The sequence below is a fragment of the Macaca nemestrina genome, chromosome 5 (genome assembly GCF_043159975.1).
Source record: "Macaca nemestrina isolate mMacNem1 chromosome 5, mMacNem.hap1, whole genome shotgun sequence".
Classification (NCBI taxonomy): domain Eukaryota; kingdom Metazoa; phylum Chordata; class Mammalia; order Primates; family Cercopithecidae; genus Macaca; species Macaca nemestrina.
Genome location: NC_092129.1, coordinates 167961259 through 167984550, shown reverse-complemented (window position 1 = coordinate 167984550; position 23292 = coordinate 167961259). Strand labels below are relative to the sequence as shown.

General features: G+C 41.4%; 1 protein-coding gene and 1 pseudogene across 2 annotated transcripts; one reads left to right on the top strand and one right to left on the bottom strand.

The window, feature by feature from the left end:
• The first annotated feature begins 141 nt into the window (after window positions 1-141).
• MYLI (myosin regulatory light chain interacting protein) lies at window positions 142-19457 on the top strand. Of its 2 annotated transcripts, XM_011742594.2 has the most exons (7): window positions 142-465; window positions 1612-1802; window positions 12802-12987; window positions 13901-14098; window positions 14580-14744; window positions 15776-16196; window positions 17858-19457. In XM_011742594.2, the coding sequence occupies exons 1-7, from the start codon at window positions 379-381 to the stop codon at window positions 17945-17947; spliced, it is 1338 nt and encodes a 445-aa protein (XP_011740896.1). In that variant the 5' UTR covers window positions 142-378; the 3' UTR covers window positions 17948-19457. The 2 variants fall into 2 exon arrangements, with proteins under 2 accessions (XP_011740896.1, XP_011740897.1); XM_011742595.2 differs by lacking the exon at window positions 14580-14744 and having other exon boundaries at window positions 212-465.
• A 132-nt stretch (window positions 19458-19589) lies between these two features.
• Window positions 19590-19670, bottom strand: LOC112426797 (small nucleolar RNA U3; annotated as a pseudogene).
• Window positions 19671-23292: the final 3622 nt, after the last annotated feature.

Here is a 23292-nt window from a genome sequence, read left to right as displayed (position 1 = left end):
GGAGGCGGGGGCCGCGGTCGAGGGGCGCCGCTATTGGCTGACCGGGCGGGGGAGGAGGGGCGGGGAGACCGTGATTGGCGGGGACCCGAGCTGAAGGGGGCGGGGCCGCTATATCAGAAGAGTCCCTGTCGCGGCGCAGGCAGTTGAGCTGCTGGAGTGCGGCGCCACCGCGGAGGACAGGGGGAGCTGGCGGGCAGCGGGTGAGGGGGTGGCGGGGACGCGAGTGGCGGCCGCGGGGCGCAGGACAAGGGTCCACAGAGCTGCAGCCTTCGAGGGCCAGCCCTCTCCGAGTCCGGGGCTGGGTCCCAGCCGTGACAAGGCGGCAGCCCTGCGCACACCAAAGAGAAGGCGGCTGTGGCGGCAGCGGCAGCCCCAGCCATGCTGTGTTATGTGACGAGGCCGGACGCGGTGCTGATGGAGGTGGAGGTGGAGGCGAAAGCCAACGGCGAGGACTGCCTCAACCAGGTGAGGGCGAGGGGCAAGAGGGGGCCCCGGAGGGTCCTGCGAGACCGAGGGGCCTCGCAGCGAAGCCTGGCACCCTGGCGCGCCGCCTACTAGGGGCCGGGAGGCACTGCGGCTGCAGCCGGGGAGGAGCGCGTCCCCTCCTCTCCACGGGCGTGGGGCGCGCGGTCTCCTCCTGGCGTGCGTGGGGTGCGCGGAGAAAGCGTGCAGCGGGGGTCCCCGGCGCTGAGGGCCTGGCGCAGCCCGCAGCCGGGATCCACCCCCCAGCCCCCCATCATCCCCCCAGTCCAGCACTTTCCCGGAAGAAGGCGGCTCCGCACACCTGCGGCAGGTATGTGCGTGATACCGCCTGTCGGGTCCCCGCGGCGCCTTGCAGTGCCACCCGCGTGCCAGGATGGAATGGAGTGACTCGAAGCAGTCTCGGGCCCCAGGGGTTCTTGGCAGATAAGCCGGGCCCTTGTCTCACGCTGCTTCTCAGGCTGCTGCTCTCAAATGCACCGTTCACCTGCATCTCCGGGTTTGCGGGGGACGGGAGGAATAGGTTTGGGTCATCTACTGCTCGGTTGTTTTTAAGCATGTGGTTCCTTAAGAATGAGGGAGATCGGTGCCAAATAGCGCATAGGTGGTATGGCAGACAGCAAATGTGATCCCAGGAAAACGCTATACCCTCAACCCCTCTAGCTCTGAGATGTTTGGGAAACCGCTTGTGAAGCTTAGCTGACACTTGTGGCGTGTTGCCTCAATGTGTTTGATTTTTGGAGTCCAGATGGTTAAAATTGCCCAGATAATAAGTCGCCAAAAATCAGCTGTGCAGAGTATGCTGGTGGAGGGAATTCCGGGCATTGGAATGAGACGGAAAATACCCTGTAGTTTTCCCTCCTCATCTTTTGGAAGGCTACTTTTGAGGACTCTTTTTTTCTCTATTGCAATTGGTCATGCCCTAGATGTTAAAAGGAATTATGAGTCTCCATACTATAGGTCGTAGTTTGGTGTCGTTGGAGCCGTAGAACTTTGTTTTTCCAGTTTAGATCAGGAATTGTAACACTACTGAACTTTGTAAAAAGTACCAGCAGTCGGCCTCCGGGAGTCGTTGGGTTTGCTTTGACATGTACCATTTGCTCATCCAGGCTGCATTCCTTTTTGTTTTAGGTGTGCAGGCGACTGGGAATCATAGAAGTTGATTATTTTGGACTGCAGTTTACGGGTAGCAAAGGTGAAAGTTTATGGCTAAACCTGAGGAACCGGATCTCCCAGCAGATGGATGGGCTAGCCCCTTACAGGCTTAAACTGAGAGTCAAGTTCTTCGTGGAGCCTCATCTCATCTTACAGGAGCAGACTAGGTAAAGTGAGCTAAAATAAACCACTGTCAAATAGACCTTTGGTTCCCTTTAGAAGGGCCGCTGCACCTTCCCAGAGATACTCGCAGGCAAGTTTGTTTTGATGCGGAGTTCCATCTTAACTTACGTTTTCCATGCCAGTCCTTTTGTTGAGGTGAAGAGGGAGCTACCTACTTGGTCCGAGTGCATTTTCCAATTCATTTTTTAGTTTTTCTTGTCTTTACAAACTTGATGGGTGAGCAGAGTTGAATTCTTACGAACACTTCAGATAAGTGCTACCCCAGAAAAAAAAAGAAAGAAAAACCACCTGACCCGACTGACTGACTTCCTGATAGCATCATCTAATGCCCGATAGTAACCTCTGCCTCAGCAGTGTTACTATAGGTCATTGCAGACTGTTCTAACAGAAAGCAGGAAACAGTTCCTCTTGGGTTACTTAAACTTGGTCAGTTTCTTCAGCCTAGTGTCAGATTACAGTGTGCAGCCAAGAGTTCTGTTTGACTTCATGCAGAATTTTTAAAGTTTTTAAGTTTCTTGAAAATGTAATTTCATGAACTCTTCTGAGGCTGCTGTAACTGAATTCCAACCCACAGATATGTTACACAGGATTGGTGAGTTTAGATTGAATTTATCTCTCTACGTTGTAAAACACCACCAGCAGTGGTAGACAACTGAAGCATGTAGTCTCATTTTTCACACAAAGTATGTTCTCCCCTGGACTCACTCTAATACTTTTCTCAAGAACGAGCCAAACTAGGAAATTGATATTTAATATTTATTGAAAGGCAGGAGACTTCAATCTTACAGTGGCATATAAAAAATTAAAAAGGAAAACAGCTACTTTAAAGACATAGCAAACTTTGGATCTAAGTTCTAATGCTTTTCATAATTCTTTGGCTGAGAAATATGCCATGCATGTGAAAAATGTGATTCTAAAAATTTTAAGTAATGATGAAGGAGCGTTATCCTTTAACAGTTTTTTACATGACATTTGCTTGTTTGTTTTACCCAAGGACTGATAAAAACTCATTTTGAAAAACTATTCATTTGAATTTGAAATCTCCACTTTGCCTTGTAATCGAGCTTTAAAGGTTGAGGCAGATGTTTAATTTTGTTTCTGAATGAAGATGGTATATTGAATTCTTGGTACTCCTGAAAATATCTTGCAAAATATTCAAGTGATTGCATGCTTCATTGAAGGATGTTTTAGCTGTCTGTATTAATCAGAATAGGCTTTTAAAAATGATTATTTAAAGCTGATTTGTGAAAGCTTTGTGCTTCACTGTCATAACTTGCAGTCGAATACAAGATATAACACAACATACTGGAATTTTCATTGTGTAGTCCTATTATGATTTTGTAATTATTTCAAGATCTCTAGATGCAACCCAGTTTTGATGGCACAAATTTATTTTTTAAATCTTCAGAAGCTTGAAGTACCAAATAACTGCATTTAAACAATGGCTGCAGTGATAATAGCATAATACATTTGTTGTATTCAGACTTTATAATTGACTAGTAGATGGTCTCTACCTGTGCTTTCCTGTAATTGGATTAGTAACTATTATCAAATCAATTTTATTCATGTAAGAAATAGGGACATTTTATGAATTATAACTCAAATCAAATTTCCTGTCTTGGTTTCTCCTTTATTGATTCAATGGACTTGGACTCTTGAGATTCATAATAGTACTCAAAGAATGTACATACCTAGTTCAACTAGGTAATTTTAATTGATTTTAATTCCTTTTTGAAATTGCATTGAAAAGTTAGTGTGGCCTTAACTTTTAACTTGCTTTTAATATATTGGTGAATTTTACTTGGTTTTGTGGGGTTGGCTGAAATACATAACTGACACTTAAGTTTTAGTAACTAAAGTGATTTGTAATTAGCATTTATACCTCTTAATTAGGACATCAGAAGCTGTACTGGATCCAGTTTACAATTAGCATTGTTTTTGCATGCATGAAACTATAGAACAAAAATACTTATATTTACAAATGCTAGCAAATGAAGCTGGTTCATAAACTTCTTTGATGTTTAATTATTTGTTGTAAAATACTTACATAAAATGCCATGAATATACAATAGGTCTGTTTATGTAGTGAGTAAATTTAGCTTTGACAATCCAGTTATGAGAGGTGATTTTTTTACTCTTTTCTAAATCATAAGAGTGCATGTAGTATAGTACACTGAAAGTGTCTAGACAGTTTATTAAATGGTGCTGAAATATCCTGGCAGAGTTGTCCTCTGGGGACAATCAAGGTAGCCAAGTTGGGGAGGGCAGTTAACATATTAGTTCATATCAGATTAGGGAGGCCCTTGTGAGAATGATGGGCAGGAAGGCCTGTTTGTCAAAGGACAGCACCAGGGAACCAGGCAGAAGCCCTGTATTGTAGTTTCAGCTCTGCCACCAACTACCAGCCATCCAGACTGCCATGGGCCCAGCTCTGCATCCTACTTGAAAGCCCCTGAAGAGATGGTTTCTAAATTTCTCTTAGCAATAACTTTTTTCATTGCTTTCGTGTCCTCTTTATATTATTTTCCTTAATGTTTTCCTAAATATGTGTCTCCGAAAACAGAAAAAGCACATCAAGTGTTTGTTTGCTTAGAATGGTAGGTAGAGTTCTGATTTGGCCTAGTTTTAGATTTGATTCTTCTATCTAGATTATGCTTTGCTCTTGAATATGAACCTCAAATGTAAAAGGAGAGTCTTACTTTTCAGCTGGCATATTTCAGCGATGGAGACAGCAGGCATTTTCAGCAGATGTTTGTGGTGCCATGGAATAAAATGAATAGTGAAACAAATTAATGTATTCTGGAAGTAGATCTGAAATAATAATCATCTTGGAAATTCTTGCCCTTCAAAGGCTTTGAGTTTACTGCAATTCTGACTGGATTTTGTCAACATTTTCAAAACCAGAGATTAGAGAAGTATATGCTTCATCTTCACAATGGTAATTATACCATCCACTGCCAATAAAAATCTGTGTTTTTTTCCTGACTTAGCCACGTTTTAGCAGAGCTCTGAAGTCTTTGCTAGGAGATGTTTTGCTTAGGTAAGGCTCACCAACACATGGATTCTCTTTTCCAGAAAACAACCCCAGTCCAAGAGCTCTGTGAGTCCCAAACTAAATGTTCACAGAAATGCTATAATCCTGGATGTTAAATTTCATCCAGATTTCAATGATGCCAGCAGTGATGAGTTTGACTCTGACTCGTCCCTTGTTAAATCTGTCCTATTCTGACCTCAGCTCCATCCTCAGCCCTTGGGAAAGCCTTCTCTAGCCTTGCTTGGGAGACTAAACTCCCCCAGGACATCATGTATCTTTCCTTTACGGCATTTAATGAGCTTATAATACTACATATACTTATGTGGCAATTTGTTTATTATCAGTCACTCTAATAACCTAAACTCCATTAAACAGAAAGCTGATCAACGTTGTATTCCCAGAATCTAATAATAAGTGCCTGTTGCATATTTGTTGAATCATCGAATTAAGAACTTGGAAGTAAACAAAAATGGAGTTAACTGATATAAATTTTCCTAACAGATGTAGAGATGTTTTTCACTTTGCTTCTATAAACTGAAAAGTTGAGAGTATCTCAAAGAAACCTCACCATTTAAAAAATGTTTTATAGTGATTATTTTCTACTTGAACTTAACTTAGAGCTTCCTCACATTCTTTTGCTTCCTTTCTTTCACCCCCTCTACCCCATCCTAGACCATGTGTTTATTGTGGCTATTAGTTCTTTCCTAAAAGAAACTACCACTTATCTGGGCCGTCTATGAAGGTCAGATAGTTTTCAAGTTATAGCATCACTTTAACTGCAACCCATTTATAGTCCTAAGTACATATTAACTAGGTATTTCCGTCTTCCAACAAAAATCATTTTTAGATGTGGAAATCTAGGAAAGATTGCATGCCCAAACACAAAATAGGCCCTGGAAAGTAAAAACAGTAAAAGCAGCCATGTGGTTATTTCCAAAGAAAGTATTTAATCAAATTTTGAATTTCTGATTTAATTTTTTCTTTTGTTAAGGCTATAGGATGTTTGTGTTATTATATGTGTTTATTTCAGCCAAGGAACACCTGTCTGGGTACCTTTAGGCCCTTTTTGACTTTCTGGTGCTTATATATTTGTATGAAATATTCAAAGAAGGTTTTTAAAATGTCATTTAAAATTAAATCTGAGCATTTAGAAGGCACCTAGGGTCAGACTCAGGGTGACCAGCGTTGAGCAGCTGTAGGGACACTGGGTGTGTTTCCTCTGAATGGTGTCCCACTGTGGCCTGTTCCCAGCCCTCTTCTGTACCAGCAGCAGGACCTAGCAAGTAACTCAGGATGTAAAAAGATGATGAGGTCTGAAAATTCCTGAACCTTCCCGGCCTCATGGAATAAATGTACCAAAAGGCATTCCTGGCTAATCTAGATTGTGGAGAAAGAGATTGTAGTTAACACTTTTAGATTTCAGGACTGCCTAGATTGGTGTTTGCCTAGGATAGGTATCTACTGTGAGTGAATAAGCACATTTTTTTAGAAGTGCAGATTTTCTGCTTTCAATTCGAAGTGTTCTTCTGGTGTGGGTTGTGATCACTTTTGAAGTTGGAAATTTTCTCAGCTGCTGCCCTCCACATCTTTTAACCGCTTTAGAGCAGGAACACTTTCATCAGTGATTCTCGTTTTGTACTTTCGGCTTTGAAAAGGATCTCCTTAAGCCTACATAGAGGCCTAACCTGGTAATTATTTGGCTGTGACAAGTTTCTCAGTGGCACGCCCTCCAGGAAGTAGATAGATGTGGTGGTTCATGTTAGATATGGCTAGTTATTTGAATCCTTGACCCTAAGGGATTTTTACTAGTGTTTCTTTATTAAGTTCTTATGAAAATTTTCAAACATACAGGAAAATTGGAGATTTTTTACAGGGAACACCTATATATATACACACTATATATGTGCACACACACACACTATATATGTACACTATCTATATGTACACTATATATTCTATATAGTGTATATATACTATATATCTACTTTAGTATGTATTACATATTCATCCATTTATCAGTCCTCTACCCACCCATCAATCTGTCTTACTTTTTAGATGCATTTCAAAATAAGTTGTATATAAGTATGTTTCGCCCTAAATACTTCAGCATGCATAACATTAACTAGAACTCAATGTTTGCAGTTTTTTCTTTTGATGTAAAATTTATGTAAATCCTAATTGCACCATTTAATGATTTTTGACAAACGGCTGTGCTTGTTTAAATAAAACTGCTATCAAAATTTAAAACGTCCTCACTCCAGAAAGTTCCCTCAAGCCCTTCTGCAGTCAACCCCTCCCCTTCTTCCCCACCCCCGTCCGCCGCCTGCCACACCTCTGTCATGTGTTCTTCTACCAGAGATGAGCTATGCCTGTGCAGCTTTATCTATATGGAATCTTGCGGTATGCACTCTTTGATGTCTGGCTTCTTTTGTTCATCACAGATTTTTCGAGATCCATCCACATTGTCGTACGTATCAGTGGTTGGTTCTTTTATATTGCTGGATAGTATTCCATTGAATGACTCTAGTGTTTGTTTATCCATACTCCTAATAATGAACACCTGTTTTCCAGCTAGTATGAATAAAGCTGCCATAAACATTCTAGTATGTACCTTTTTTTTTTTGTAGACACATATTTTCATTTCTCTTGAATAAATAAATACCTAAGAGTAGAATAGCTGGGTCATGGAGTAAGTAATCATTTCATTTTATAACTGCCAGACCTTTTCCCAAAGCTATTTGGCAATTGTGCTATTCTGTACTCCCAGCAAGAATGTAAGAGTCGAGTTCCTCCACATACCTGCCAGCTTTCTGGTGGGTGTGTAGTGGTAGAGTGTTGTGGTTTTAATTTGCATTTCTCTGACAATTAATATTAAACACTGGTTCATGTTTTTATTGGCCTTTCATGTATCTTTTTGAAAGTATCCAAGTCATTTACTCATTTTTGTTGTTTGCCTTTTTTTTTTTTTTTTTTTTTTGAGTTGTACAAATTCTTCATGTACCCTAGATACCAGTCCTTTGTCAGATACATGTTTTGTAAATGTATTTCCTCCTGTGGCTTACCTGTTTTTCTGGTGCCTTTTATGAGTAGAAGTTTTTAATTCTGGTGAAGCCTAATTGATCCACTTTCTTCTTTTGTGATTTTTGCTGTGTCCTGAGAAACCTTTGCTACCTGGAAGTCATGAAGATACTCTCACGTTTAGTTTTTAAAGCGTTACGATTTTAGCTTTTACATTTAGGCCCATGATCCATCTTGAACTGACTTGTGTTTTACTGAAATGAAAGATACAAAACAGAAAACTCTCATAGCAATTCTGTTGTGATTTGAGAGTTTTTAAATATAACTTGGCAGTCAAAGTTTGGTTTAAAATAAACTGTGGTTAGGTGACTCACTGGACTGAAGCGGGCTGACTGATGATGACAGTGGCTTCTGACAAGGGGAGAGCAGAACCAGCCATTACTCCCTATGGCTAGAGTCAGCCGTGGCTTTCCAGGAGAAATACAGTTCAATTATTGAGAGTTTTGAAAAACTCTCAATAATTGAGAGTTTGAATTGGTAATTGAGAGTTTGAAAAAAAAAATAGCCACTTAACTGTTTTAAAGATGTAGGTTAGTTCTTAAATTTTGAGTTTAATAATGAATCTGGATATAGTTATTTTACATTTGTCATTAAAAGCTCTTCAAAATGGTGTAATTGGTGAGGTCACTGGAGGGCAGTAACTGAGAGGGATCCTCTGTGATGCGCAGATCAATAGCTTCCAATTGGTTTGCAGGAAGTTCTGCTTTGATTCCTCGATAATTGCTTTATGAGACAAGCCAGTGTTTAGAGGAAAGTTCTCTGATTACAACTCTTAAAAGATAAATGATCTAACTTCATTCCTTAGCACTGTAAGAAGGAATTAATTTTTAAAAGAGAGAAAATTTGAAGTACTTTGAAAGAAAAATACAGTAAGAATATGTGATTCATTTTTAAAATTAAAATTTGGCATATCCTCACATTCACTCCATTAAAAAAAAAATCGTCCATAATGCTCAGTAAATGTTAATTCATTTGTGCCCATGATGCCAGGACATGAGTTAGCCGTAATCTTATGCCTGGGGCCCCAAAATGTGATCCATGTATTAAAAATGTCAGTTTTCTCAGTAGCTGGGTGAAACTTAGAGTCATGAATTAGAAGGTATAACCCGAAGAATGTTTAAAAGGTGCAGTTCGAGCTTAATTTGTGCTCATAGGACATATTCATGGACATTTGCTTAAGACAAAGAAAACAGTTTTTTCCAAAGGCTTTCTTTCTGTTTGTGATTCTAGGATGTAGCCTATATTGAATTGAATATGTCATCTACTTTTGATCTTTAGTGCAAGAGCATTCACTGCAGGCACAACTTCTTTGACCTCTTCTGCTTGTTTTGATATGATTGGTAACCTTTCGCCTACTTTACAAAAAAAAAAAAAAGAGGGGGCAAAACCCAGGAGCCCAGATAGTTACAATCCAGATGGTTTGAGAGGAGAATACTAAGAGAAAATACTTGATTCAAAACCACCCATAAATATTGAGCCATCATTGAAGTTCTTGTTAGAAACGTATCTCTGAGCTCTGCTATCCTCTGTCTTGGAAAGAGCCTGTTAGAGTGCTGACCTTTGCTACTAGTACTCCGTCGTACTGTTCTCCTGGAGAACATAAACTTGTCACCCAAAAGCTAGATTGTGGCTGGAGTTATTTTGATGGGATATGTCTCTTCATTCTAAAAGGCTATATGTCCATCTAAAAAGGAACTCTCAGACATGTTTACCCTATAACCCCAGCTTAGGGCTGGGCACAGAGGCAATGCAAGACAAATATTTATTGACTGGAAATGAAAAGGTTGCTTTATAGCCATGAAACTGCAAAATGCAGGAAGGGCCTATCAGAAAGCTGACATTGACAGTAAGGAGAAGGATCTTTCATGCTTATCAGGCATCCTCTGCAGTCCAGGCTAGAATGTGGAGTATGTCCAAAAGGTCAGTCATCCCCCTTGCTAGACCTTTTCTTAAATTCTGGCCCATATGCTGAGAAGGATCAGTGGTGCTCTCAGGCTGCCTGCCACCTGTTTACATTCTGTTACTGCTTCTTTGCCTTTGATTTTGGCCACTGTCTCTCCAGAAGTGTAGGCATGGACAGGTTGCAAAAAGACGGGGAATTGATTCAAAACTCTTCTTACTATTTAGTAAAGCAGGAGCTAGTCTCTAACTTTAGACTTGAAAAATAAGTTAAAAGTCACTTTTGCCTGTAATCCCAGCACTTTGGGAGGCCGAGGTAGGAAGATCACAAGGTCAGGAGATTGAAACCATCCTGGCTAACACGGTGAAACCCTGTCTCTACTAAAAATACAAAAATTAGACGGGCATGGTGGTGGGTACCTGTAGTCCCAGCTACTCAGGAGGCTGAGGCAGGAGAATCGCTTGAACCCGGGAAGTGGAGGTTGCAGTGAGCCGAGATCATGCCACTGCACTCCAGCCTGGGTGACAGAGCAAGACACCATCTCAAAAAAAAAAAAAAAAAAAAAGACGCCACTTTTACATAAGCAGTAATTAAACTAAGAAGACTTAGTTTGTGGCAATATTCTTCAAATCTTTCAGAGCATAATTTCTTCTTTAACATAAGCATAGATACAGATTTTAGTTTCCTAACAGCACGCCTCCACCCCAGTTGAATACAGAGATGGGTACATTCACCAAGATGACGTTTATCAAATGGTCATCTAAGAAACCTTTTGAGGCCTGCAACAGTGTGGTAAACCATGGCTTGGCAATATTCTTCAAATCTTTCAGAGCATAATTTCTTCTTTAACATAAGCATAGATACAGATTTTAGTTTCCTAACAGCACGCCTCCACCCCAGTTGAATACAGAGATGGGTACATTCACCAAGATGACGTTTATCAAATGGTCATCTAAGAAACCTTTTGAGGCCTGCAACAGTGTGGTAAACCATGGCTTGCTGAGAATGCTAGATCTCAGTCCTCAGAGAGCTATTTTACAGCAAGTTATTTTTGTGGTGATTCCTTTGCCCCAATGGGGGCTCCCTTCTCAGTTTAGCAGTATGTCAGAAATACTTTAAAGATTAGCAGATGTTTGGGTTAATAAAAAGCATGTTTATCTTCTTTCAGGCTATTACACATTCTTACTATGATTTCTTTACAGGGACTTTGAAAAAAGAAAAAAACTGTAGTATTTGGCAGTTTCATCATTTTAAATATTTCTTTATCATTACAGAATGCACAAAACATTGAATTTAAACACTTCTTAGTGAAAATAAGATTAATGGCTCTTGTCAGCCAGACATTTTAGACTCTAAGTGTAGCACTTCCTTAGATTTGTAGCCTCACTGTCTCCTCTTAGCTGATTCTTACTCGTTCATGTTCCTCTACCTGGAATGTCAGACACAGATATATTATAAACAGAAGCAGTGTTAGGGACATCGCACCTGGCCAAAGTTATAATTCATTTGTTAATGGGAGGAATATTGTGGCAATATTAACCTTGTTTGAGAGGTTATGACAAGTCATCAAAGGAAGGTTAAAACTTCACATTGGCCAGGGACACATGTTATAACTGAGGCCAATCTGTCTACAGCAGTTTAGATGCTCTTCAGAGTTTTGGGCAGTGTGACGAGTATCTGAATTTTACAGGAGTTTTTAAGTGTGGCATACCTTTTAGTAAATGTATAGTATTGTATACAACTAGGAGAGGCTCAAGCAGGATGAAACTAAGGCTGGAAAGTAAACTAATCACACATAATATGCAGTTTTATGTACATTTTTGGAGCGCTCTGATGTTCGAGGCACTTAAGAAGTCATATATAATATACATGTTATGTCAAATACTGTAGTAGAGGAATAGAGGATTTGCATGTGATACAGACCAATGGGTATCCAAGCAAGGGGACAGAAAGAATGGCCATCAGGACAGAGGGAGCAGCAAGACCAGAGACACCATGGCATGAACATGCTTCCTGGATTTTCCAGAGAGGAACTGTTCCCTCTCCTGGGGCATAGCAGCTGCAGGGAATGACAGGAGACGTGGCTGGAAAGCTGGGGCCAGATGGCGGAGACTCCTCAGCTCCACGTTAATGACGTGCTCCCTTGGCAAGCCGTACAGATCCCTTGAAGGATTTTGAGCAGAGAAATGACAAGTTTACACTAGAAACAAGCAGCATGGAAGGTAGGCTGCCTGCATGGAGTCTGGAGGAGGAGAGCAGCTCAGAGAATAGCGTAAATTCTTCCTGCAAGTAGTATTGAGGAGGTACAAACAGGAGCATAGAACTGGATTTAAATAGTTTTCAGAGACAAGAAAGTCAAGTGAAATTGGACAGAGTCCAAAGTCAGTCTGTGGTCTCCATTGGGAGAAAAGGGCTTTGGAAAGAATATATGGAGTTTGGTTTTGAATGAGCCGAAATTGAGGTAGTGAAGAATATGCAGGTGGTGAAGCCTATAGGAGATTGGACATTTTTCCTGTGATTCTTAGGAGAGAAGCTGGCACTGAGACTAGAGATAGGGGTATCATTTGAATAAAGGTGAGAATTTTGTCTTTATGTATAGGGTTCCTTAAGATTCTATGAGAATCTATGTCAAGATACATTTTTTCTGATTAAAATAATTTATTTTAAAACACTATAATGCAGAAATGTGTATGTGTAATTATTTTGTTTTGTAGCCTTAATGTTACCAAACTTGTATTAAATAAGTTTATCTTGTTTTTGAGTCACAACTTTTATTCCAAAGAAACTCAGTTCTTACTTTGATTTTGTCTTAATACTGATGGTTTTTTTTTTTAAAGTTCTTTAATGTTAAGCATTTTCAGTGTGACTTTTTAAATTGCTCTCCTTAAAAGTGACTGTGGAATTGCTAAGTAGGCTGAGATTGATGTCAGGTTATCCCCAAGCGTAACCTCACTCTCACCTTGCTCTGCAGGCATATCTTTTTCTTGCACATCAAGGAGGCCCTCTTGGCAGGCCACCTTTTGTGTTCCCCAGAGCAGGCAGTGGAACTCAGTGCCCTCCTGGCCCAGACCAAGTTTGGAGACTACAACCAGAACACTGCCAAGTATAACTATGAGGAGCTGTGTGCCAAGGAGCTCTCCTCTGCCACCTTGAACAGGTGAGGCTGCCATCAGGGCGACTGCTTATATTCATAGAGCTATCAAATGTATGAGCATTTCCAGAAGAAGATGAATCTGTGGTACATACACATAATTCATGAGGTTAAGACTGGGCCATTGCCCAATTTAACCAAGTATTTTTTTAAAATTTGTTAGCCTTTTACTTGAAAAATATATAAACACAATATGAAATGCTATATAATGAGAATTTTTTAAATCTCTGCCTTTAAGTACAAATCTCCTAAAATAAAAAAATCTATTATGTATATTGGTGTTTTCTTCATCCCAGCAAGAATTAAACCAGGAGATCTAATAGGCATTTTAGTTATCTATTCCTGAATAACAAGTTACCCCAAATCTTAGTGGCTCAAAACAACAAAAATTGTCTCACAGTTCTGTAGGTCAGAAATCTGGCCATGTCTTGGCTGGGTCCTCTGGCTCATGAGACAGTAGTCAAGCTGCAGGTGGAACTCTGTCTCATCTGAAGGCTCAACAGAGGGTGGCCTCCATGCCAAGTTGACTCCTGTGGTTTGTTGGCCTGCCTCCTTCCCTGGCTACAGGGGCCTCAGGGGTCAGCTTTATGCTTATAAACTATATGTGGACAAATGCATGAGACTTTCCAATATGTAAATTTGACTTATGTATATTTTTAGAGACTTTCCATAATTCTTCAATTCATCACCCATCCAGCATCCCCAAAGTGTTTTTACCAAGTATTTAATAGTTGAGATCCCAGTGTCTTAGAGGTTTTTTACAGTAAGTTCGCTAAATACATGAAACATCAGTAATACATAAGTTTTAAGCTGTTGTGATTCATCAGTGTTAGTATATTTCACTTGTGAAGACTACATGGGTTTATCTCTAAAGTTAATATCTGTATACTTAATTCTCTGTTCTCTTGGTGTCCTCCAGCATTGTTGCAAAACATAAGGAGTTAGAGGGGACCAGCCAGGCTTCAGCTGAATACCAAGTGTTGCAGATTGTGTCGGCAATGGAAAACTATGGCATAGAATGGCATTCTGTGAGGGATAGCGAAGGGCAGAAACTGCTCATTGGGGTTGGACCTGAAGGAATCTCAATTTGTAAAGATGACTTTAGCCCAATTAATAGGTAAGCCAAGACTTAACTTTTTTTGACCTAAGCATGTGTATACATCTGTAGCTCTCAACATAATAGAAAGTAGGAAGGGATTTACTCGACAGTCAGCTCTTAGGAATGAAATATTTCATTTTGGCATGTATATTAATTTTATTCAGGCCTGAATAACCATTTTAAATGTTACTCAAGGTATACAATGTGGCAGAGTTAACATTTTCCAAATAACCCATTCACTGCCATAAAAAACTTGTTTTCACCTCTAGACATGCATGTGTACACACCCAGCACTTGCTCCTACACTTCCCTCCACATATGCCCAACTGCTTTTCACTGTATCTTTATGACGAGGCAGCATCATGGTGATGTGATAGCCCCAGAGGAAGCGTCTGATTTTTCTCCTAGGTCATGAGCAAATGGGGATCCCACAAAAGCACACACATGGTGAAGAATCAGTCCTTCTAGATCTGCTTTCTTTTCTCTTCCCGTCTCTTAGGATAGCTTATCCTGTGGTGCAGATGGCCACCCAGTCAGGAAAGAATGTATATTTGACGGTCACCAAGGAGTCTGGGAACAGCATTGTGCTCTTGTTTAAAATGATCAGCACCAGGGCGGCCAGCGGGCTCTACAGAGCGATAACAGAGACGCACGCGTTCTACAGGCACGTATCTCATGTGCTTGGTCACCTCAGCACCACAGTTCTAAGGTTTTTAGGTGACAGCCAGGTTTCTACAGTTCCTTGGATTGTTGTGTCAATGAGTCTAGTACAGAATTTAGGAAATTCTGAACATTTTGTTTCTGCAGTAGCAGTGGAGTCCTTGTTAATGTAGTCTTGTTTTACCCACAGAAGGTGCATGTGTGTGAGCCACACAAACACATTCTCTGCTTGCCTCCTACCATATTTTCTTATGCCGTTAATCTAGACACAAAGTGTGTTAGGAGATTTCTACGCCTATTTAATCAATACAACAACCCTAAGAGGTTAAGTATTATTACCCTAATGTTAAAGATGAGGGAACTGGGAGAATAAATATTTACTTAGTCTAGCACTCAGGTTCAAAGCCAAGTTTGACTACCCTAAAGGTAACCCTGAGTGGGTGGGCCTGCTCCACTGCCCAGGAGAAGGATAGCACAGGTCATCTTTTCTTTCTGGCAGAGCTGCTATCCTGAATCCTCACTGTGTACGAAAGGATTTTTTAATAACAATATTGATCCCCTCATTTCAGAGGGTACTTTGAAGCCAAGTTGTGATTGGACTCAGGTATTTGGATAATTAAAGTTAAGAAATTTAAGTCGTAGGCATCTTTAAACTTTTTTTATGTTAAAATAGATATACAACTTGTGAAACAGAATGGAATATTTGTAGACATTTCTAACATAAAAGCCAAGACTTCAAGGCAGATGCCCTTTTTCTTCCATAAGCAACTTGACTCGGTAGCATCTGTCCTGGGGAGGAGGTATGTGCTCACTGCCCTCTGTATTTACTGCTTTATGGAAACCATAACGTTAGGAGACGTTAGGGAAACAGAGGTGTAATCACTGAGGATATCTACCAGATGTAAAACTGGAAGGACTTACTTTCATATGTGCAGACAAGAATATGAAACATCTGCTTGTTCTTGTTGACAACAGCTAATAAGGGGGCTGCTGGGCTCTTTGGTGTTAAAGTAGATGTTCAATCTTGCCTTGCAGGTGTGACACAGTGACCAGCGCCGTCATGATGCAGTATAGCCGTGACTTGAAGGGCCACTTGGCATCTCTGTTTCTGAATGAAAACATTAACCTTGGCAAGAAATATGTCTTTGATATTAAAAGAACATCAAAGGAGGTGTATGACCATGCCAGGAGGGCTCTGTACAATGCTGGCGTTGTGGACCTCGTTTCAAGAAGCAACCAGAGCCCTTCACACTCGCCTCTGAAGTCCTCAGAAAGCAGCATGAACTGCAGCAGCTGTGAGGGCCTCAGCTGCCAGCAGACCCGGGCGCTGCAGGAGAAGCTGCGCAAGCTGAAGGAAGCCATGCTGTGCATGGTGTGCTGCGAGGAGGAGATCAACTCCACCTTCTGTCCCTGTGGCCATACTGTGTGCTGTGAGAGCTGCGCCACCCAGCTACAGGTAGGGGAGTCAGCTGCCCACTTTTGCCTGCAGCCTCACCTATACCTCCTGTTAATGGGGAGTAGGAGCCAGGTACTGGCTTGCTCGTGCACCGACGGGAAATGCCCATCTTCACCCGGAAACGGTCTTTGTACTTGGTGACCTAAAAGGTATCGACCTTTAGAAACATTTTAGATGAGTGTACTATTTTCAACAACATAATTACTCCAAATTATACAGTGTTTTCAAGTTCTGAAAATGAGGCTCAGATTCCTGGGTAATGTACCTAGTTAGCAGCTGACCTGAGGACTAGAATCCAGGCCTCCTGAGGCCTGGCCCAGGGCTGCTTCCTCTATTTCAAGTTGCCTCCCTTTTCCTGACACTTAGGAGGATGGTCTTTATTACTTAAGATATTTGGGAAAGAGGCCAGGCGCGGTGGCTCAAGCCTGTAATCCCAGCACTTTGGGAGGCCGAGACGGGCAGATCACGAGGTCAGGAGATCGAGACCATCCTGGCTAACCCGGTGAAACCCCGTCTCTACTAAAAAATACAAAAAAAAACTAGCCGGGCGAGGTGGTGGTTGCCTGTAGTCCCAGCTACTGGAGAGGCTGAGGCAGGAGAATGGCGTAAACTCGGGAGGCGGAGCTTGCAGTGAGCCAAGATCCGGCCACTGCACTGCAGCCTGGGTGACAGAGCGAGACTCCGTCTCAAAAAAAAAAAAAAAATATTTGGGAAAGAATACTTCTCAATTATCCATGGATGGGTTGTTGACTCTGTGATATTAGTGATTAATTTCCTTTTATGATTGCAAATGCCTCAAGGGCATATGGGTTGACTGTTATTTATTAGCAAGTCAAACTAATTTTAATATTAACAACAATAAAAAGAGAACTCACATATAGTTTTCTTCCTTTCTTGCATGAAGAAGAATTTTAAATTTCCTCTTATAATAAGTTTTTTCAATTTGTTTTTATTTCTCAGGTGTTTGCCAAATGTCACTATGGTTTTATGTAAAACTGATCCTAAATAATACTTAGTCCTTCAGAAGCTGCTAATTTCAGAGCTAATAAGACCAAACAACCCCTGTGTCCTTTCCCCAGAAGCAGTCATAGGCTTGTCTTTTTCTGCCCACCCAGTCCAACTCTCATCCGTAAGTCTCTCCTGAGGGCTGATGATGGGCACGGACTTTCTGAGAAGTCAGCCAGGAATGTGGAGCTGCCACCTACGGCTAGGAGCAGAGCCACCCTCCCTGGCCATGCAGGCATCAGCCCAGAAATGTTGGCCTGACTCAGTCAGCTGAGCTAAGGACACACAATTTCAAGAAGGGTCTGCTGCATTGCTGCCTGAAGTGTTATAGTTACTCACGTAGAGACCACACTCTGCACAGAAAGACGCCTTCAGTAATTGCTTTACTCAATGTACTTTGTTTAGTGTTTGACTAAAAATATAATTAATTTCCTTCAGTTTATACTATTTCATAATATTTATGTTTAAGCCCTTGTAAAGTATAAACTTTCAAACTTGTGAGACAGCAAAGATCTCTATCATTTGAAAGCTAGAAATCACTGTGATCACAATTGATTTAGAAAATTAAATGCACTAGAGACCGGGGGTGCACGCAGAGACACAGGACCCCACCAAGGCTTTCATGCTAACAGAGACTGTTGGCTTTTCTTTTCCAGTCATGTCCCGTCTGCAGGTCGCATGTGGAGCACGTCCAGCACGTCTATCTGCCAACCCACACCAGTCTTCTCAATCTGACTGTAATCTAATCTGTTGTGCTTTTATTGGACTTGCCATGTTTCCATGAACTGCACTATTATAAACTATAAAAATGATAGATTGTGGAGAAAGTAATTACTCCAACACCCATCTGCCACGCGATGTTAAAAAAAAAAAAAAAAAAGGAAGAAAAATAACACAGCTACTCCTCACTGCAAAAACATATCCATGTGTAGAATCAACAACTGCAGTGGTGGGGACCAGGAGGAGCTCTGGGACGCAGACACGTTCCTTGGATGTTGATTTTTTTTATGATCAAGTAAAAGAATAGGTAAAGTCTTCGATGTCAGTGAAGTGGCAACATAGCCAAAAAGTTGGGTACCTTTTAGGAAATGATGTTGTAAGTCTCCTTAATGTATCCCGAGGTAAGTTTCCTACTGGCAGCAGATTTTGTAAGAATTACTTTTAAGAATTTCGTTCTTTTTGTATGGTCATGGAGCTCCAACCATTTTTAATAGGAAAGTTTTCCGTAAGTCGTCGTTTTAATGTCATTTCTGTCTTTATAACTTGATCAAGAATGATTGGAAGGCAAACAGATTTACAAATCAATTCTGTGACTTTTAAAAAGTTGAAGATGTCAGATCTAAACCAGTGTGGCTAGTAAAAAGCAGCTCACTCAATGTGGGTGGCTCCCTATTCCTTTATGCTCCCTCTATCCCTACCCCCACAAGGCTTTCGATTATAAAATACTACCAATTTTGTTATAAGATTACTGTGGAGTAGTCAAGGACTCCCCGGGCCTTCTGCGCTGGTGGAATATTTTATTTCGGACTGAAAACAGAGAGCACTCTCCTTGGGAAGGGAAAGCAGAGCTTGCTGAGTGAGAGACGGAGCCTCATGGTGTACAACTGAGGGTAGTTAACTCATCACTTCTCCCAAGCACTCGATCCAGCTTCACCCACTGGTGTTGCTTTCCTTGAACTGTCAAGCCTTTTATAGCCTTACCATAAGTATTTAGATATTGTGTCCTTTTCTGTGTTTTGTTTTTCTTTGGGGGTGGGGGTGGGGGGAGGTTTTGTTGTAAAGTAACTGCTTAAGTATTAACTTTGGGTTGTCCCCTCTGTATGTTTCAGAGGGGTTTTGGTTCTTTTTGCTTCTGTATTCTTAAACATGTTTTCCACTCCCACTTGGGCATTTTGGAAGCTGGTCAGCTAGCAGGTTTTCTGGGATGTCGGGAGACCTAGATGACCTTATCGGGTGCAATACTAGCTGAGGTAAAGCTAGAAACCTACACTGTCACTTTACTGAGATTTCTGAGTATACTTTTCATATTGCCTTAATGTAGCAGTAATGTGTGTATGCATTTGTTTCTTTGCACAGACATTTTGTCAAATATTAAAACTCTACTTTTTTATGGCACATATTAGCATATAAGCCTTTATTCCAAGAGGTATTTATTTTTTCACTTGTAAAAAAATAATGTTTCCACGTAAAGAACTCTGTTATATCCTAGAGGACTCTGTCTTTTTATATTCAGGATAATAAAGACTTTAAAGCAAACATGGATGTGTGTATTGTCATAGTTATTGTCATTTAAGCCAGTTTTATTTCATTTCAAAGAAATAGGCAAGGGGTAACATCACAGTTGGTATCTAATTTGCTCCTACCTGGAATTTTTTTTTTTTTTTTTTTTTAATAATTTCAGTGCTCTACAAATTCAGAGAAACTTCTCTAGTAACAAACTATAGAAATGATCCTTGAGAGTATAGTCTTCCTTTTTTTTCAAGAAAATTTGAAAATATTTAGGGTATTGGTTCTAATGGAGCTCACTTCACCTAGTTACTCTCTTATTTATGTTTTTGGGTGGTTGGGTTGTAATGTAGTAGAAAATGGGGTCATGTACATAAGCAGATGAAAAGAAAAAATTAGGAGAAGTATTGGAAGCTATTGGAGAAGGAAGGAAGTGGCAAAGTTGGAAGTTAACAATTAAAAAACCCAGCTGGTGCTTGTGCTGCTGGTGTGTGGCCCGCTCAAGACAGGGGAGTGGCCTAGGTCACAGCAGTAAGGGCCTCAGGCTACAGAAGCTCGGACTGTATTCCCGCAGGACTGCTGGTCTACTCTTGCTAGGCCCTAACTGCTCTATGCTTGCCAGTGCATGGTCATCTGTTTCTTCAGAAATACATTTTGGAGTAAAGAATATTGTACATAATATATATAAGTGATCATTATCTGTAGCAATTGGAGGAAGCAAATTTATTTTGTTCAATTGGAGGCGGGGGATTTGTTTTTACTGTGCCTATAACCTAAGTCAATCTTCCATTAATTTCTAGGAATTAACTCATTTGTTCATTCAACACATTTATTGAAATCTACTAAGTTATTGAGCCCCTGGAAATTTAACAGTCATCAAGACATAAATGATTCTGGATGCCTGTATCATGTACTTAGCCTGTAACATGTACTTTTGTCTCTGCATGGAAGTTAGATAATATTCAGAATCCAAGAATATTGGCATCAGGCATACCAGTCTTAAAATGCTAGCCAGGTTGATGGAGGGATGGATGGATGACAGGCCGACAAATAGATAAGATTACATATTGTTCACCCCACTAGACCATATGGATGCCTTAAGCTCAGTGACTAACATGAAAACCACTATATTACATGGTGGCATCATAGAACTAGAAGGGAAGTGCAGCGGAGGCACAAGAGGCAGGGATTCATTCTGCTTAGGAGCCAAGGGTAAAGGTGCTTCACAGAAAAGATCACTGAGTAGAGCGTTGACATTCTAGTTGGAAAAAGAAAGCGCATAGCCCATGCCAGGGCTGGAGCGCAGACTGCTGGGGCTGGCCCACCCCCTGCATGTCAGTGAAGTGGTAAGAAATTGGGCCCTGAAGGAACATGTGAAGTAGAGTCACAGTGCTGGGGAATCTTGAATTCCTGGTTTAACGTGGACATGGTTCTCCACTGCCTTCAGAACAAGGAACTTTTGGGACAGGGGTGGCAATCAGATCTGGTTCTTGCACAGAGAAGGGGTCCAAGAGTAGGAAGAGAACAGTGGCAGAGAACTCAATTTTGACCATCTGTCAACATGAAAAAAATGAGACAGAGTCAAAATACTTTAGAAATATGGTCAGCATTACCGAGAGAGACAAGTCATACGAAAATCCTGTTTCTGGCTTGGAATAGATAGCCTTTAATGGAGAGACAAAAAAGGGAGCAAGTCCTGAACGTAGAAAGGAAATTGCAACAGGGTTTGGCCACGCATTTGAGATGCCTGGTGATGGGCAAACCTGGAGGCAGTTGAAAGTTTGGGTTGGAACTTCCAGAGGATGAAGATAAAGAGAAACATGGAGTGGCCATTACATTTCATTGATATTTGAAGTCATGACGACTTAGAAGTCATCTATAGGAGTGTGAAAGGGGGGAAAGAATGAAGCTGAGTGTGTGTCAAGGACCCACATCTAAAGGACCCACATCTAAAGTGAACAGTGAGACTATGAAGGTATTTGAGAAAGAACCGGCAATGGGATAGGGATAACGAGGGGCAGAAAGCTAAGCCAGGAGGCAGCTGCAAAGAGGCGGTCAGCTGTGTTAGGACTGCTGCAGGGTCAAGGAGGGGGAGTACCAAGAAAGCCATAACATGTGGCAATATGAGGAAGTGTCAGGGCTTAAGAAAGAGTGGGTGCATGTCCAGAAGTGAGGGGATACTACAAGGTTACCAGATTGCAGTGTGCCATGTTGGTGTGCTGCACCCATGAACTCGTCATTTACATTAGGTATATCTCCTAATGCTATCCCTCTCCCCTCCCCCTACCCCACAACAGGCCCCGGTGTGTGATGTTCCCCTTCCAAGCATGCACCACTGTAGTACATAGGAGAGGCCCTCCTCTCCTCTATGCCTACCCAGGGCCTCCCGTTTAAAACACAAAACCAATGTTCTCACTCATAGGTGGGAACTGAACAATGATTTTGTGCTTTAAATGCGAGGCCCTGGGTAGGCATAGAGGAGAAGAGGGCCCCTCCTATGTACTACAGTGGTGCACGCTTGTAGTCCCAGCTACTCAGAGGCTGAGACGAAAGGATTGCTTAAGACCAGGAGCTCGAGAAGTGAGGGTGAACGAAGATTCAGCTAAGGGGACAAGAGAGGAATAAATGAAGAGCCTGGATCTTTGGAACACTGGAGAAACTGAAGACTCAACAGGCTGATCTGCCAAAGGTAAAATTTACGGGACTTGAACAAAAGCATTCTTTGGTCTTTTTATTAAGGGTTTCAAAAATCAGTGATGAAACTAGAGAGTTATTCCCATCCTACCCCATTCCAGTATGTTTACTGTATATTTATCTTGTCACAAGATGAGCTCATGCAACGCTGGGAAGTTCTGGGGGGAGGTTCCCCTTACCTCTGCCATTGAACACCAAGTAGCCCCACAGGAGAGCACACATGGGTAAACGCATTAGCTCTTCGAAGAACAACATGAGAAAAAAGGTATGCCCTGTAGAACAGAAGTGTGGGGAAATTTCCAAACACAAGCATTAAAGAAAGTGCAGCGGTGGTTCACGCCTGTAACCCCAGCACTTTGGGAGGTCGAGGCAGGTGGATCATGAGGTCAGAAGATCGAGACCATCCTGGCTAACACAGTGAAACCCCGTCTCTACTAAAAAAATACAAAAAATCAGCCAGGCATGGTGGCGGGCGCCTGTAGTCCCGGCAACTTGGGAGGCTGAGGCAGGAGAATGGTGTGAACCCGAGAGGCGGAGCTTGCAGTGAGCCGAGAACTCGCCACTGCACTCCAGACTGGGCAACATAGCGAGACTCAGTTTCAAAAACAAAAAGTGCATGCACACGTCACTGCATTTGCATGCGTGCCTGAAGAAGGAGGGATCCAGGTATGTTGGTGTGTTTAGAGAGCCAAGAATAAATTAGGAAAGTTGAAATTTTTAATACCGTCTGACCAAGCGATGGGGAAAGGTACCTAAGTGGAATTTAAGCACAATCCAAATTTAAGACAAAAACACAATCATTCTTGTCTTTCTCACTGCTTATCACATTGAGTGCCTTCTCATAGACATTCCAAAACACTGAAAATTACTTTTATTCATATCTGCAGAATCTTCTTGAAATTCATTTATTTAAAAACTGCAGGATATTAAAGAGTTAGCCCTATGCCTCTTCAAAACAAAGCTATGTCAGGACCACACAAATGATACAGATTGAACAGACCTCAAAGAAAAAATACGCTTTAAGCAAAAGCTAAACATCTGTTGTTCATAAAGCTTGCCATAGTGCTAAGGGCAAGAAAAACTTAAAGGGGTAAGCTCTTTTTTCTATCAAGGAGCGATTCTTCTAGTTGAGGAGAAGGTATCTATGTGAAACAAAAAGATAAGCAGTTCT

What these genes read in the sequence shown, in the direction of transcription:
- MYLI (XM_011742594.2), top strand. Translation starts at nt 379, where the DNA reads ATGCTGTGTTATGTGACGAGGCCGGACGCGGTGCTGATGGAGGTGGAG. An exon ending in ATCTTACAGGAGCAGACTAG is followed by an intron (nt 1,803 to 12,801) that starts GTAAAGTGAGCT and finishes CTTGCTCTGCAG; the next exon opens with GCATATCTTTTTCTTGCACA. An exon ending in GACTTTAGCCCAATTAATAG is followed by an intron (nt 14,099 to 14,579) that starts GTAAGCCAAGAC and finishes CCCGTCTCTTAG; the next exon opens with GATAGCTTATCCTGTGGTGC.